At 42.1% G+C, this 18,067-nt stretch overlaps 1 protein-coding gene across 1 annotated transcript in view; it reads right to left on the bottom strand.

Moving 5' to 3' along the window:
• Positions 1 to 1,960: 1,960 nt before the first annotated feature.
• LOC308285615 (phosphatase and actin regulator 1-like) overlaps positions 1,961 to 18,067 on the bottom strand; it is a gene marked incomplete at both ends in the record, with an annotated part of 42,327 nt that continues 26,220 nt past the window's right edge. The window contains 4 exons of the mRNA XM_080726430.1: positions 1,961 to 2,041; positions 6,202 to 6,342; positions 8,707 to 8,768; positions 12,855 to 12,910. Of these exons, the coding sequence (XP_080582556.1) occupies positions 1,961 to 2,041; positions 6,202 to 6,342; positions 8,707 to 8,768; positions 12,855 to 12,910 (340 nt within the window). The remainder of the gene's footprint in view (positions 2,042 to 6,201; positions 6,343 to 8,706; positions 8,769 to 12,854; positions 12,911 to 18,067) is intronic.

Here is an 18,067-nt window from a genome sequence, read left to right as displayed (position 1 = left end):
CTGCTACTGTGTGAAGTAGAGGGCGTCTGTATCTTGGGCGTAGTACCGACTCAGCTGCGTTGGGTCTTGAAAAAAGGCATTTTCAGAAGACATGGCCTTATTGTAGAAACGGGCACCATTTGCCTGCCAGCACTCAATGTTCTCAGTGGAGTAGAGTGCCAGTCTGGCGTTGCTAGAGACAGTGGTGGTCGACTACGGTCTGTGAAACCTTAAGGAGAAACAAGGGGAAAGAAATCATGTACTTCATCTCAAGAGAGATCTAGCGGATAGCTTTATTATTTACAGTAAAGCCTGCTGGATGTCAACCACGTGAACCCATACATAAAATGGAAAACATTCGGCAAAATAGTAGATCTTAATCCTGTGTCTACATTCCTGGCCACCATTGTTCCATACAATATTGAACCTGCATTTTCATATAGCCATTTTTGGCCAGGAAGGTTTTCATCATTTAGATCATAGCCCAGATCTGAGATGCTGAAAAATATATCTTATGACCTTAGTGTGGAACAATTATGAGGATATGGTTGAAAAGTGTTTTTACCTTTTTTTCCTCAACAAGTGACACAGTTGTACGATGGAGCATAGATTATACATTTAATTTTTAGATATATCTTTTTTGGCTTTTTGCTTTATTTACAGTACAGTAGGTGGACAGGAAACAGGGAGAGTGAGGGGAGTGACATGCAGCACAGGCCGTCGGGACTCGGAACCCGCAACACGCTGCCAGGCATTAGAGCATACATGGGCAACTGGCGGCCCGGGGGCCACATATGCGGCCCCCACCTTCACTTAATGCGGCCCACAGATTAATATAAATAATACTGATATATTATTAATTTCAGCTGTTGCAATTCCAAACATGACCTGCTTTAATTCCTTCAGTCTATATTAGTAGCTTAATGACTAGTATAGTAGTATTAAAATGTCTTTTTTATGTCCAATGTATTTGTATTCAAGTTCATAAAGTTAACATGAGTGTATAATTAAATGTGTTTGAAATTAAATCAGAATGTTACATTTCAGGATTCCAATAAAAAAGATATATATATATATATATATATATATATATATATATATATATATATATATATATATATATTTCTACCACTTTTTCGAGTCACGTGTTCAAATACTGGATTCTGATTGGCTAAATTCCGGAGGTTATGAGAGGACAACTGCCGCAAAGTTGTGTGTCCGAGATCAATGCGCCTCAGTGTACATCCGGGGACTTCAGGAGGTAGTCCCCCAAACAACAAATGAAGGTCGCAGCGGTCCTATGTTTACTAACGTGCGTACTATCGTCGCCGATTTATTTGGATCCAATGCAATCCGCCAACTTTAAAGCCCCTTTTCTCTGAACCTATGCCTTTCTGGAAGCGAACAGCCTCTATTTACGGCCGGAACGGTGCTTTTAACTGACGTTAGCTTAGCTGTAAGCTAGACGCATGGATTAGTATGGAGTTGGCGCCATCTGTTGGTGAGTAGAAGATGTTGTTGGTGGAACTATCTGCTGTCTCGCGGAAGTTTTATAGGCAATAATGATTGTAACTTAAGATCCTTGCAAGTTACAACTATGTGTTTTCTTTCATGTATACGGGAAAAAGTGGTAGAAAAGCTATTTACCACTCGGGGTCGGACATTATGCTCTCATAATGTCCTGAGTGAGTGTGTTATCGGACTCGGCTGCGCCTCGTCCGATAACACCCTCACTGCGGACATTATGAGAGCATAATGTCCTCTCACTCGGGGTAAATTGCTTACATATATTCAGGATTCCAATTCATGAGATACTAGATTGGCAAAGTAGCAATATGCGTTGTGGCCCTCTGGAGTGAAGGTGGAAATATAGTGGCCCTTGCCATCATCAAAGTTGCCCACCCCTGCATTAGAGCCTATGTGGTATGTGCCTGGACGCTTGATTCAGTTTGAACGGCAACCAAAAGATGCAGAGTGAGAATTACCTGGTTAAATGGCGGCTTGATTCGTGCACTTCCATCTCGTTGCTCTTGAAATCATTGAGTTCTTTCCGTATAGCGGCCTGCAGAGACAACGGAACAGCGAGCGTTAGCTTGGAAACACAGTCCTCTTCACGAGCCATTTAATGTCATGAGTGTTTCTGCTCCACACTTTATTTTCTCCCTCCAAAGTTTTTGCATTTCCCTTTCAAATATAACATAGAGCAGCGTTTCCCCACGTTTTCTGGATCAGTGCCCCAGGGGTTAACACTAAGGTCTCAGAGGCACTTGCCCGTCGGGCAAGTACAGGTAATTTTCTACTTGCCCAAAGGTCATGCCCACTTGCCCGAAAAGTAAATTGTCCATTCGAAAATTTGAATTATCGTTCAATTTAACACTTTAAAAATGTCATACCTGAATTTTTATCCTAAATCTTTGGGTTCACAGTCACACCTATTTTATATTTTTAAGTGTTGCAGTGAAAACGGCACATAATAGGTAAACAGTGCTTTTATTTTACATTCCACAGACCAGAAGACAGAGCGCTCTGGCTCTGGTGTTTAGACAGATATCTTGCTGTGTTTATAGACTGTTCCTTTCAAACTAGCAAAAATGTCAAAATGGGGGGGGTGGGGGGGGGGGGGGGGGGGGGTCATTTTAACATCTACTCAGGCTTTTGTGAGCACCCCAGACAGTATTTAAATACTTGATATTCATTTTATCAGACACACCTCCTTCCAACATAAACCCATTCTAACTTCAAACTCCATTTTAATCATGACAGATTCTGCTGAGAGTAGAATCTATCAGCACTACTGCCTTAAACATGTAATGTTGTTGTAAGTAGGAATAAACAGAAGCTTCCGGGCGGACGTCAACTTAAGAAAAGGGTGAGGAGCCAAACTCAAGTTCCTGTAACACAAAAAAGGGTTGTGCCCACAAATGCTAAAACAAATAAAACATATTTTTCCCCCCCTTTTGTTTACCAAATGGGTTGCCAGATTGTATTAAGGGGTACCCTAATGATAGCGAGGGGGAAGCACAACTCATTTCTAATCATCACGCCCAGATTTAGAAATGACCTTGGAACTTGTTATCCAACGATCATGTCTTCTTTCCCCCGGTAAAGAAAAATTGGGTCTGGACGACTTGGGGAGTAGAATCCTGGATAAATCCAGTTTTCTGAATTCTCTACTATTGGTCTGAATGGAAAGCCAGATACCCGGATGACTGCATCTCCCGAAGGATCATGGGAAATTGAGTCCCTGCATTTCTGCGGGGTGTATCAGATGGCCGTCTGATATTAAACAACGAAAAGACAGATTTATTGGCGACCAAGTGTGGTAAAATCTGAAAAAGGTTTTGGTGCTAATGGCCTGAAGTCTATGTGATGTCATTAGCCTGAAGTCTGTGTGATGTCATGTGCAACCGCATATATCCGGTTGTGTGGATTCAATTTGCAATCAGCATGACTCAAGGGGACACCCCAGGCCCTGGTCAGTTGTCACAAAGCCAGGCCTTGCCTCAGCAGAGAACAACTGATACCCACACCCCAGCCAGCCTTAGATGATGCAGGCACATTTGACTGGGTAGGAACAGAGCCAACGTCAGCAGAGCTGTGCTGAGGCTGGAGAGAGAGGGTCCTGGGGCACTGTCTGTCCAATTACTGCCTTATATAAGGGCAGGCAAAAGGACTGTTGCGTAAGCCATTGCTGATTCTCCATTCTCCATGTTTTTACATGAGGTAAATGTCCCCAGGTGTGATGTTCTGGGCTGCACGTCACGTGTACAGCATAGACTTCATTTGAGCCAATTAAAAGTCCGATGCATGGACCATTGGGTAGTGAGCAACATAACTGCTTGGGAGAATTTGGGGGGTGGGCGTCTTTACACATGACGTGGTTGAGGAGGAAATACCATAAATGGATAACTAATCCCCCAACCGCTGCATTCTTAATGTCTTGATTCTGTTCTATGAATATTGCTGCTATTTTGGTATCAGCTACAGTGGGGGTAGGGATGGATAATTTCACATAAAGCACCAATTAACAACAAGCCAAGAATAATCTTAGTATACCGTTACGTATACTATACCCCAAGGAATTCACTACATGGTTAGAAACTCATAGTACGCCAATGTTTGTGTCCCCGGGAACTGCAACAAGGGGCTGTGAGCACTCTGGCAGCACAGGCATCCACTTTGTATCATTGCTGTTGGGTGGAAACCTTGAATGTTCAAAACCGTTCCTTTATCATTTTATAAACCTTTTTTTTAATCATTTTAAAAACCTTGTAAAATGGTGAAAAAAGCTAATCTACAATCTGCTATTTTCACAACTTTTGTGCGATGAAGCAGGGCATTCATTCGCGTCAAAGAAACAGAGTTGAAATAAGGAGATACAAGGTTTCTGCTCGGGGTGTGTGTTGTTGTTCCGGCGCGCATCACTCTGACTTTGCGTTCGTCTGTCTAACCTTAACCGCAGGCAGGGTTAACACCCGTCCTGTAAAATACGGAATCGTCCTGTATTTGGAAACTAAAAGACGTGTCCCGCAATGAACTGATACAGGACGCTCTTTGTTCCGTATTTTAAAGTCTGGGAATAAATATGAATGACGGGGCGAGATATTGCGGTAATTCTGCTCTCCCCATGGCTCTCTCCCTCCGGCTGTGTTACTCTGCTGTCAGCTGTGCGAACCTGGTGTCTGAGAATGTGCTCAGGCAGCTCAACAGCAGCTCATTTTACTCATGACAGGACGTCGCGACCAATGAGAGTTGGCGCTTTCAGTGTTGCTAAGATACGATCCCCCCCCCACACACACACACACACACACACACCCTGATCCATTCAAACCACAACAAACTGCGACGATAGTCAGGGAGGCTACTACCAGAGTCAAGACACTCGTCTCAGACTCAGAACACGAGTTGAATGTCTAAAGAAAAAACTAAAGACGTCAGAAGTATAGCTAGTATAGCATGTATAGCAAGTATAGCATGATAACTGACTGGGGGGGGGGAAATTAAGGTTGACTAGAAAGTGTGACAAAAAATTGTGTAGCCTACAAGACTAGCCACAGTATAGTGAGAAGCAAGCACCACAGAAGCCAGGAAGGGTTACTGTGCAAATGGAACCAAGGGGAGACCTTGAAATTGTAAAGTTTGAGAAACACTGCTATAGGGTATGTGAAATCATGTCAATTAAATCAAAGCATTCGTCTTTTAAAAGAGTGGGCACCCTAGAAGGCTGTATATGCTTTGACAAATGGTCTGAAATGAGGTAAAGCATACATGATTAGAACATTGACATTTAATAACTATTAATTTCAACTATTACTATAGCCCAAATGTGTGTGTGTCATTATGGCATAAACAATAAGTTGAAGGGTACATTTTAGCAGGTTAAAATCATGCATACTTTACATTATTTCATACAATTTACTTTTTCATATTTTGGAAACAATTGGCAATTTCAAACTGCAAAACATACATAGGCGGCCAACAAGGCCTGCTGAAACGTGGCAACCCTAAGCACGTGTGGCCAGGTAGTCAGAGTAATGAGACGAGGGACTGACGTGTGCTCGACAGCGATGATGTACTAGTCAAAATTATGAAGTGAATATAGGCCAGCGGTTTTCAAAGTGGGTGACGGGGCACCCTGGGGTGCCGCGACGGCAGTCCAGGGGTGCCGCTAGATAATTTGATAATATTTTGAATATACGGTATATAGTATCATTTTAAACATTTAAAAAAGTACAAAGTTATTTTCAGTCAGTTCTAACCAAAATGGCTATTATCTCAACATTTTCCTTGCAACATAATCACTAAAATATCGTCACTGTCAGGCAGAAACCTCATATCTCCAAGTTTCAAATGTGTACGTCTTTAGGCAAAGCAAAGCCCTGCTTCTTCATACAAGACTGTTGCACAAAACTAGTGAAAACAGCCGATCTACAAGCACACAACGCCTCGCGATGCAAGGCGTTGTGTGCTTGTAGATCTGCAGTTTTCACTAGTTTAGTACATGTTATAGATGATAAATACAAAATGAACGGTTTTGGACATACAAGGTTTCCACCCGACAAGCGACAACGACGATATGCTATAAATATACGGTGCCGGGAGTGAAAATTATAATGTTGGGGTGCCTCGGATTAAAAAAATATTTATAGGGGTGCCCCGAGCCAAAAACGTTTGGGAACCCCTGATATAGTCTATTCTGGGGGTCCCACTGGTGGTACTTGCCTTGTCGGCGGCGGTGAGCCGGGTCCACGGCTTATCTGCCCGTCTATCGTAATCCTCAGATTCAGACACGTCCACGTAGTCACTGAATCGGATGAGGATCTTAGCCTGTCTCAGCTCCTCTACTGTGGGCCTCTGGCTGAGCTGAAACAACATGAGCAAATCATTAGTACAGAAAATGGGCAACAACAACAAAGGGATTCCAGGACTTCCCATTTGCAGTCTAAGGGATTCTCATATAACTGTGTTGGCTTTCAAACAAATGCCGGCTACCTATAATTGGCACAGTTCGGTAAATTTGTGTTACACAGAAAACGTATTCGTTATCTTAGGATGTATCCTGGAAGCTAATCTTTCCAGTGAAAAGATGACTTCTAAAGTAATAAATAAAATCAACCAACGAACTCGTTTCCTACAGAGGATAGCCCCGATGGTCAATTTTAACACACTGAAGACCATAGCTGGTGCAATAATCCAGCCCCTCTTTGACTACGGAGTCCACGTATGGTATCGTGACGCCCCACAAGCCCTGAAAACTAAACTCCAAACAGCCCAAAATAAACTAATTAGGGTCCTGCTTAGCCTTCCCTATCAGACTCACCTCACCGCTACTCACCAATTAAGAGTGGGGTGGCTCAGAGTAGATGACAGAGTACAGCAGCTTGCAATGGGCCTGGTGTACAAGATACACTACACCACTATGATACCCAAGTACCTGTCAAAATACTTTATAAACATTAAGGATGTCCATAATTACAACACCAGAGGCAGCGCCACAGATCACTTTCAACCCAGAGTCAAAACCAACAAAGGGTCAAACTCTTTTTTCTGCTATACCACCAAAATGTGGAAAGCCTTACCGAAGGCCATAAAGGAGTGTGGATCACTTGCATCCTTTAAAATTGCCCTGAAAAGCCACTTACAGGCAGCAGCCGTTCGCAACTGGTAATAATGAACCTAGCCCCAACCCTACCCTCCCCTGCCCCTTCTTTGTATATACTGTTTGTTTAAGAATTACTGTCTTTGTTTTGTTTTTCTTTACATATCTACTGCATAGTACTGTGTTCTATCTGTCTGTCATTCAATGTTATATGAGATACTTAAATGGTTTCCAGTGGAAATAAGCTTAGTCTTTTCATGGATCTCCTTTTAGTAGACCTTGTACCAGTGAACTGTACCGTCATGAAACTGTACCTTTTCCTATGCAAACTTCTAATAAAGTCTTCAATCAATCAATCAATCATTAGTTGTCTGTTAATTACTTGTGGAAGCTGCAACACTCATGGAAAAAAAGTTTGGCAAGGTTAACAAAATGACATAATTGCGAAGAAAACAAAAAGATTGCCTTGGCAAACTTCGTTTCGGCAGTTCTAGAAACTCCAAGATTTTCTAACTAGCTGAACATCATTGCAGAAAAGACCAATGCAAACATCCACTGTGATATGCATTATATGGTTTTATTTCTGTAATCTGGTTAGGAGGTACAGGCCTCTGTAATACAGCTTAAGGACTACAAACACAACCAGATGGCAATTCATTAATGGAGAACACACACGTCTGCCACCAGAAATGGCAGAATCTCAGAGACAAATTATGTCAAAGCACGTTTGGGGGGCTTGATTGAAAACCCAGTGGAGATCCAGGTGTTAAAACCACACAAACTCATGCAGTACTGAGTATTAAACCAGTGGTTCTCAACCTTTTCAGGCTGTGACACCCCAAATACTGTAATCATATTTTAACTGGGGACCCCCCACCCTGACAAGCAGAGTTGAGGCATTACATTTTGTATAACATGGTTCTGTTGTGCGTTGCGAGGCATTGTGAGCATGTAGATCGGCTATTTTCACAATTTCTGTATCTAATATTTGACAATTTTTTTGACATTTTAGAGGTATTAAAAAGTCCTTAAATTGTCACTTTAGAAATGTGCAGATATGCCCTCTACTTAAACTATGTTGGTTTGTTTACTGTTGAGTGAGAAAACATTGCACATTAATAATCTGGGGACCCCCCCCCCCCCCCTCCCCAACATAATGTGGGGACCCGACCCACAGGTTGAGAACCAATGCATTAAACAATGTCATCCACAGAGAACGTGCTGCCAGGCTTAAGGAGGAATTAAAAGGTCAAACAAATTCCTGGCACAATGGCAAGATATTGCCCTTGGGTTGTGTGCAAAGTGCTACCACGCAACTGAAGGTGATAGGAACATGCCCAACACCTCCAGATGGGGTGGTGAAGTCCTGGCCACAACCCCACTGAACAGTCAAGGGCACAGAGGACATGATCGTCCCCCTGTGGAGATGTAAGGGCTGAAATACTTGGACTGCCGCTGATTTCACTTCTCACCTCGGATGACTCATTGCTCTGAAGTTTGTTGTGCCAGGTAAACACTATATGTGTGACCCAAACAACACCTTAAAGAATCACAGAGAGCTGGCCTGCGGTTCACCTGTGCAGATCCTGAGACGCTGCGTAATTTTGTCAAGCTATTTTGGGCTTTACCTTTCGCGACAATCTTCGTTTAATCTCCCTCTTCTCCTCCAGTTCCTCTTGCTCATTGCGTGCTGCAGAAAAACACATTATGTAAAGCATTGCACGGTGTATGGCATGCGGCACATGAGCTTAATGGCTGCTTAGGAAAACATTAATTAATAGCAAGAATAAACACTTATTACTGTATTTTGATTGTCTAAAGTACCAGCTCTTATGCCTTAACTCAGGGGTCTTCAACAGGGGGTCCAGGACCCCTAGGGGGTCCTCAGAGTTACTACAGGGGGTCCTCCAAATCTTTGTGTGAAAGAAGTTTTTTTCCCTCCTTGACCACTTGAACCCTAGTGTCCATATTCTGAGAACTTTAGCCAAAAATAGCAGATCTCACAACAGCGCGAGGTGTTGTGAGCTTATAGATCGGTTATTTTCTGCAAAGAGGTTTGGTGTAGAGGGGAAAAAGAGCACACTAAGTACATGAGTGAAATGTCAAGTTAAGTATTGACGGTTCAAGTGGTTAAATATATGAAAACAAATTGACATGAATCCAAAATACACTGATGATTGTGCTGTTAAACAGTGAAACTATATGGAATCTATCTATGTACAGGTTGTGGGGTTCCCTGCTTCATCTCTCTCTAAACTAAGGAGTCCTTGGCCTGAAAACGTTGAAGACCCCTGCCTGGGGGCCTGTCCATACCGTCTCCGACCACCGAACCTATCGTCGGAGAGTTCCGACTTTCCGAACTGTAATTTCGGGCTAATGCTTTTCAGAAGATGCGAGTGTCATCATTTTGCAGTTGAACCGGACCTTTCCGACAAAAGGTTTGGGGGTCTGAGATAGTATAGACAGGCCTTTAAGTTAAGACATAAGAGCTGGTACTTAAGATAATCAAAATAGATATCTGAATAATTAAAATGCAATGCATCGATTAAAATGCAATATGTGCACCTTTACGTTATAAAATAAATGATGGTGTGGTGCCCAATGGGCCTTGCCGTCTTTCTCTATCTCTGTCCCCATGAAATTAGACCAATCACAGCAAACTAACACTGCTGTGTGGCTACAATGAACCTCCATTGGCCAGTGGTTCTCAAAGTGGGGTCTGTTGGGTTCCAGGTGGTCCCCAGCAAAATTAGTTAATACGGCGTCACAATCATTGTAACCACTTTAACCATATTTTATACGCTGGCAAATGGAAAATTGCCGATATAAAATATTGAATACGTAAGAAAATTGTGAATAATTATAACAAATTATTTTCACATACATCTTTTCTTCTGGAGGTTCCTGGCACAATTCATTTTCAGATGGGGGTCTGCCAAATACATATCGGTTTGGGAGTCCTCGACATGAAGAAGTTTGAGAACCACTGCCATAGGCAACATTATCAACGTTAGCACACAAATATCATGTTAGCACATCACTGGTGAATTGTGCATTTGTATAGCGCCTTTATCCAAGGAGCTTTACATAGATTGTGATTTGTATGCATTATTCAAGATACAGTATATGCTGATTTATGCATTATTCAAGAGATGTATGCATATCACTGTATCCAATGTAAAATGATTAAGGAAAACATTTCTCCCACAATAGTTAGATCAAAGAAATGTTTTCAACTCATATTTTAAGATGTAGGTTAACATGTAGTTGGAATCAAGCCAGTTAGCTAGATAACTGATAATTAATTTAACAAACTGTCTGAAAGCTTTTTCAATGGCACAAGGAAGACCCGCAGTTATGCGATTCAGTGTCTTGTTTTTTAAAAGCCTTAAATTATTTCCAAACTTCCTTTGCTTGTAGGATTGTTAAAGCTGCACTATGTCACTTTCCTGCTCTACTCCGGATTTGAACCCTGGTCTCCTGAAATATTTACCACAAGCCGTCTCAATAGAAGAGCAGGACAACCAAATATAACCACCCCAATTGTATACGTTATACAGATTGGACAAAATAAAAATTTATTCCCCAAAAAACCATAACATCACGTCTAGATCATGAGTCTTTAACAGGGGGTCCGGGACCCCTAGGGGGTCCTCAGTTACTACAGGGGGTCCTCCAAATCTTTGATTGATAGATTTTGTTTTTCTCCTTAACCACTTGAACTCTAGTGTCTATATTCAGAGAACTTTAGCCAAAAATAGCAGATCTACAAGCTCACAAGCGCGAGGCGTTGTGAGCTTGCGGAATGGCTATTTTCGGCAAAGAGCTTTGCTGTAGAGGGGAAAAAGAGCAGACTAAGAACATAGTGAAAGGTCAAGTTTATTAAGGGATATTTCACTTAAAAAACATTTGGTCATGTTATCACTAATCAGGCTTTTATGAACACCCTGAACAGATTTTAATTTGCTTCATTCAATATTTAGATATTTGATGTAAATGTTATCAGTCCTCCTCCTCCAGGAGGAAGGCCCCATACAGTTAAAAACACACATTATTTTTTCTGGTGACTCATAGTACCCTCCTAATACGTGGGGGAGAAAAAAAAACACGGCCTGCTCACGTATTAGGAGGATAGTATGAGTCACCAGAAAAAATAATGGGTGTTTTTAATGAATCTATCATGGTTATAATGGACTTTGAAGTTACAATGGGTGTTGGGGCCCTCCTGGAGGAGCAGGACTTGATAACATTTACATCAAATATCTAAATATTGAATCAAGCTAATTAAAATCTGTTCAGGGTGTTCATAAAAGCCTGATTAGATGATAAAATGACCAAACGTTTTTTTGAAAGTGAAATATCCCTTTAAGTATTGACGGTTCAAGTGGTTAAATATCTGAAAACACAAATTGACACGAATCCAAAATAAACTGATGATTGTGCTGTCAAACGATGAAATGATAAGGTTGTGGGGGTCCCCGCTTCATCTCTCTCTCAACTAAGGGGTCCTTGGGCTGAAAACATCGAAGACCCCTGATATAGACAGAGATCAAATAACATTTCAATGCTAAAAGTCGTCCTATTTTGGAGCAAAATGTGTTTGCTCAAACCCGCCTCACCCCCCAAAAAAACACAAACTCATATTTTTCAGGCAAAATGCTTACATCTCACTAGAGGATCTAGTGCTGGGCAGATTCCAAACCAATTACCAGCAAAGGAACCCTCCAGCTTGGAGGAGTTAAAAGTAAAACACAAAACTTACTGGAGGCAGACCAGGACACTGCTCCAAATAACAAGGCCTTCAGCAGCCACAATGCACTAATGTCTGTGCTAAATATATAGCTTGCTGCAGAATACTGTGTAGAACTGCAACCCAGTAAAGCCCACGGTTTGTGTAACCGTGGTTGTACTGTGGTGTGGACATCACTCTGGAGTGGCTGCGCCAATCGAAACAGGAGCCACTGGGATGATGGGAACTGCTATGAAAATGGTCTTTGAAGAGAGTTCCGTGCTACAGAGCGGATTTCTTCAGGGAGCCCTGCCGTTTGCCAGCCTCAAATATTTGGGCAGCAGCGGCCTAAAGGTTAGAGGAGCACATTTGTGACCGAAATGTTCCTGGTTCGCCCCCCACACTCTCAACTGCTTAAGTAGAGCTGCTCAATGTTTATTTATGTATTTGTTTATTTGAAAAGGATCCACATTAGCTGATGCCGTAGCAATCAGCTAGTCTTCCTGGAGTCCACACAATGACATGGTACAAACGCATCAAAAACGAAAACACAATAAAACTACAACATTAATTGCATTAATTCACATTAGTAGATTAATATGAAATAGATTAAAACAAATACTATAGATTAAAACAAATACTAAATGACCAAACAGTATAAAACTATGCGGGCAACTCCTGATGTTTTAATATAGGTGCGAGTGTGAAGCAGGACATGGCTGAAAAAGAGCATGTGCGCTCAGCAACCTCCCCTGGGTAAATAAAGGTCATTTATGTATTGTATTTATTGTATTAAGGGGTTTACACCAAGAACCCAGAAGGAGAGGGTTATTGGACTTAAGCCACTAGATGTCATGTAACTAGGCCAGTGACATTACTGGGCTACCTGTATGAACCAGTATGTTATAAAAAGGCTGTTACAACTAGGGTCTTAGAGCTAGGGTCTTATTCAAGCACCATACAATAAAAGGATAAATTATGACCATGTGTAAAATGACTTTGGCAGCTTGATAATGATGCTTTGGCTACGAAAAGCAAACGACTCACGTTTGAGGATGTTCCGCTGTTCCAGCTCCTCAGCTGTGGGCCTCTGACTCAACCGCCTGCAGAAAAACACACTCATGGTCAGTACTCAGCACACACACCCACCCACCCACCCTGGTCAGCAGACACTCCCCCATGGTCAGCAGACACATTCATGGTCAGCACAGCCTTGCACGATAATGCACATTCAGCAAGGCTAGACTTTGAACAGATGAAAATATACATACAAATAGGGGTGACCCGATAGCCGAGTTGTTAGGGCACGTACCAATTCAATTCCCGGGCGGGTGAACCATTTGCTGCATGTCACTCCCCTACTCTCCCCCGGTGTTAACAAGTCAATGGCACTGATGACATTCAACTGTCTGTCAAATAATGTCTTAAAAGTTTGCCAAAAAGCACTTTAGAAATCACTAAAAATAATGATGGATAAAAACAACAAAAAAGAATAACTAGAAGAATTTGCTCCTCTGAGAACAGGTCTCCGCCAGGCCAGGTAGTAGAAGGCAATCTTAGCCGATTAGTATGAAATATGAATGAATTAATCGGATAGATGTTTGGAAAAAACATACAGCCTTTCCTTGGCCTCTAGGGAGTGTGCATGCAAAGTTTAATGCCGATTACACCAATTATAGGTAGAAACCATGAGGCCAATATGGGAAAAAATAAAATAAAATCGGCCTGGTAGTAAGTAATGTGTATGCAAAGTTTCACAAAATAATAATGTATTGCAGGGGTGCCCAAAAGGTAGATCATGATCTACCGGTAGTTCACAAAGGCTGTGCAGCCACATAACATGCCCCCAATATAAAGGGAAATTAAAAACAAAAAAAAGCCTCATTTTGGCATCTGTCACTTGAATTGAGGTGACTTGACTTGCCTGTCAGCTCCCTTCACTGCTTCTAAAGTAGGCAAACCCCCCCAATGCAATGCTTTGGTTTCAAGTCAGTAGCATTACAAAGAACCCAAAAACCTATCACTTCCATTTCCCATTTCAAGCATGTATGTATCACTTCCATTTCCCTTTTCAAGTGTGTTTGTCTTAACGCCAGTGCCGCTACTATTCCAAAGCCCCCCCCCCCCCCCCCCAGGTACATTTTTGGGGAGGGTAGATCATGTTGAGCTGGACATTTTAAAAGTAGCTCTCCGGTCAAAAAAGTGTGGGCACCCCTGATGTATTGTTATTAATAATAATTCAGACTTATATATCGCTTAGTACCTTAAGTCGCTTTACAGATTAGCTGTACACAGACAGAGAAACACACACACACACACAAAAACAGTCTTGGTCATGCCTTCGGCCTGGCGGAGACAATAAACACAATCTGTAAGAGACCTTCACAGTAAAACCAGGAGTATTCATTTGTGAGTGTAAATATGGACCATTATGGGTCCGGAGTTAAATTACAGCTACATTGTGTAAATATCAACCTACTGCACAATGGTGATGTTACTTCCAATTGCCATCGTCCAACAGAAATCCTCAGCAAGCATGGCTCAAACAGTAATAGATAGTTTGAAAACGGTAGTAAATAATCTACTGAGTTGCTGCCTTTGTGATCACGTGAACTTCAGAGGAAGGCTAGGCTAGTTTCTCTTCCTAAGCGTTTTTTGCCAGTTAAGTAATTTCCTGCAATGACACTTCTCTTTACCATAACACCATCCATCCGAATCCTGTCATCCAACAGACAGCTTGAAGGACTGCGTGTCAGCAAAAATGACATTTAGCGCCATTCTGGCATTCTTGAGTTTGATGTAATACAAAGTTTCCTAGTTAGCTAGTCCCAAAGGAACCAAATATGTTTATGTAGACTGGACGTTCCTTTATATTTCCTGTAATAAAAGAAAATGTAATATTTTGTGACCAATGCCAACCTGAGAACATGATTTGTTTGCGTTTTGTTTTGTGCAACTCATCTTCATTGAAGTGCTCGCTCATGACAACCACATTGGTACACCGTTTAAAAAAATTCTGCAACCCACGGCATTAGACATACACATAAGACTGCTGAATTTGCCCATGTTGTGTGTCAAAAACAGCCGATCTACAAGTGCTGGATTGTAAGACGAAGTATAAACAGGGTTCCCACACATCTTTACCAATTAATTTCCAAAACCTTTCCAGAATATTTAACCAGATTTCCATGACTATATAACAATAATTCAGCTCAATAACGAGTCGCTTACTCCTATGCGCAATGCCCAAAGACAGGTAGTGTATGCCAGTGGTTCTCAACCTTTTCAGGCCGTGACCCCCCAAATTATCATATTTGAAGAGAGTTGAGGAATTTTGTATAACACGGTTTTATTGTGAAAATAGCCGATCTACATGCTCACAACGCCTTGCGTTGCGAGGCGTTGTGAGCATGTAGATCTGCTATTTTCACAATTTCTGCCTATAATATTTGACAATTTGGCCAATGTTTAATTTGTCATTTCAGAATTAACAAAATTTATAACGAAAGACAATGCATAGTTATTTTTTCCAGGACCCTTGATCAATTCCAAAACGTTTCCTGTACTGGAAAAATACTTTTTAATTTCAAAATATTTCCAGGAATTTCATGACCATGGAAACCCTGTATAAAGCATTAGGAGCTGCATTAGAGGGCTAGTGCAACATGGAGACGAGTGCCAAAAGAAATCAGATAATCAGCCTGTGCCGATGCTGGATTGTGGAGCATAACAGCTGCACACATCCTATATGAGGAATGGACATGCACATCAGTGCATGAGGTCTAAAGACATTAATATTGGTGTGTGCTGGTGTCACATGCTGAAAATAGCCGATTTACAAGCTCACAATGCATTGGCATTGTGCTGGTGTCACATGCTGAAAATAGCTGATCAACAAGCTCACAATAAGTTGTTGTTTTACTTCATGAAAGTTTAGTGAGATTTGTGCTTAACACCTTCTAAGCCTGGCCGTACTCCCTCGGACTTCCTACTGGGTCCCATCAGCCACGCCGTCTATTCCCGGACTTTTGATATAAATTATAATAAAAAAAAAAAAAACATCGGAAATTCTTCTCTGTGTCTTTTTGGAGCGATCTGAAAGGGTTAATATGCTCTGACAGTCATTTTCTGGTGCTGGGTGTGATACTCCTAATATCCAGCAGGCCACGCCGTTGACTCACATTCTGGATGGATGGCTGGCCAGGAGGAGCCTCATCCTCTCCCCAGTGTTGAAACTCAGCAAGAAGCTCAAACAAGATGGCTGGTCTTTGTCTCTGTTCGTGGATCGCGGTTTCAATCACGTTCGGGCGCCGCTTCTCTATCGCTCCTTTCCCTGCTTCGCCGCACGTAAACGAATGGAATTGATCTCCCCTCCGCCTCGCCAAAGTAAGATCGCCGACCTCTGCAGGATGAATATGTACGCTGTGTCGAGCACTCCAGTACGTGTTGTTATCATGTGGGCTTTGTTTTTTTAAAACATGTTTGTAAATAAATGGCTTATTTCTTCGGCGCTACCTCTGTTCAGAGGGTTCTGCCGCGGCTTGCAACGTGTTAAATTATCTCCAATTTCTGTAATTCACATACAGAAAATAGACAAATCTGGCAGCCAGCAAGGTTATAGTAAATGGATTGGAGACAACGTGACCATGTTGAACTCAAAGCGTGAAAATACACAGGTCCATTTTAACATGATAAGTCTGTCTAGCTGATTGACAACTGTCAAACAGCAGAACTGTCAAGTCAAGTTCAGGGTTGCAGCCTCAGGGCTGTACTCCATTGAGCAAAAAGAAAATAGACGATCTACAAGCTCTCAACGTGTCACGGTACGGCGAGCTTGTAGATCAGCATGCACCATACATGTAGTATAAATCAGGATAAGGAGTTGCTTGTCTCGCCCCTCCTGGTATCGTGTCTTTTCCATGCTCGAGTGCACCCACTCAAGGGAAACAAGATGGGGAGGGGACTGCATGAGTCCTTCGCTTCCCAATGCTGGCTGTACACATCTGATCAATGTCCAACCATCCCTGCACACACACTAAACAATCCCCTACAATTTAATCTCCCCACGAATCATCATTGTCATCTTCGTTATGCAACAAAGCGGCAGTCTGTGTGTATGAGGTCACAGGACCCACACCATAATGACATTATGCAAGGAATTGCACATGGTTTTAGGAAAAGGCCAATGTGATAAAACCATTTGATGAATGGTAAATACATTACACTTCCATGGGTTTCCCCGTGGGGAACAAGGACGAGAGAACAGTGCAGAGGTCAGTGTGTCCTACACCAGGATTTATCGTGATCAGCTTTGATTGGCTGAACACCAAGGACTGTGCTGGTGGACAAATGGCACATCATTGTGAATAACGTTTCTGATGACACTAGTGCAGGTCCGGGGACCACCAGTGGTCCTTCAGGGGGTTCCAAGTGGTCCCCAGCTAAATCATGGAGTTGGTAACCAAATGGAACCTTATAGATCTTTAAATTATTGTTAAACACCTGCATTGCTTAATTTACAAGAAGTCTACACAGTTAGAGAATGTATAGAATAATTGAGAATGTCGAAGAATTGTTATTTTGATTGACCCGTTATCAGTCCTTTGGTACCACATCTACAGTAAACAGCATGGAATTGTGGACAAAATCCTATCCAACTATAACAAAATATTCTACGTTTTTGGTCTGAATCTCATCAAATGGTGGTCTCCAGAATGGCCCTTGATATGAAAAATCAAACCTCGGTTTGAAGTGAAGCGGTGTATTTTTATTCTATGGTCCTAGAGCTATGAAATCTGTGTTCGAGATCTATACATTCTGTGTTCTAGATCTATACTTTCTATGTGCTTTAGTTCTATATTTTTAGTGTTGAATGAATTAATGATTTTGTCTGGAGAGCTAAATTGTCATGTGAAGCTTGACCAATCCTCAATTCTTCATTCTGGACTGGACATGCACGGGACATGTACGGGACAGACAAAGCTATGCAAAGCTATGCACGGGACATGTACGGGACAGACAAAGCTATACCTTGGAAGCGGTTTTCACCGCTTCAAAAAGGTTGAAAACCACTGCACTGGTGAAAGGAGAGAGTGAGGCAGGGCTTTTTTGGGAATACGACAGGCAGGCAGGCAGGCGGGCGGGCCTTCTGGGAGCGTAGCTTGTTCCAGACGCAGTGGGGGGAACAGAGGCTAGCGTGCCAACCACTCTAGTTGACACCCTCGCTTTCCCCTTCCTAGCAACCGCATTTCCCATGCCTC

Source organism: Nannobrachium achirus (genome assembly GCF_963921795.1).
Source record: "Nannobrachium achirus genome assembly, chromosome: 5".
Classification (NCBI taxonomy): domain Eukaryota; kingdom Metazoa; phylum Chordata; class Actinopteri; order Myctophiformes; family Myctophidae; genus Nannobrachium; species Nannobrachium achirus.
The sequence above is the reverse complement of the archived record's forward strand: the minus strand, read 5'-3'. Positions and strand labels throughout refer to the sequence as shown.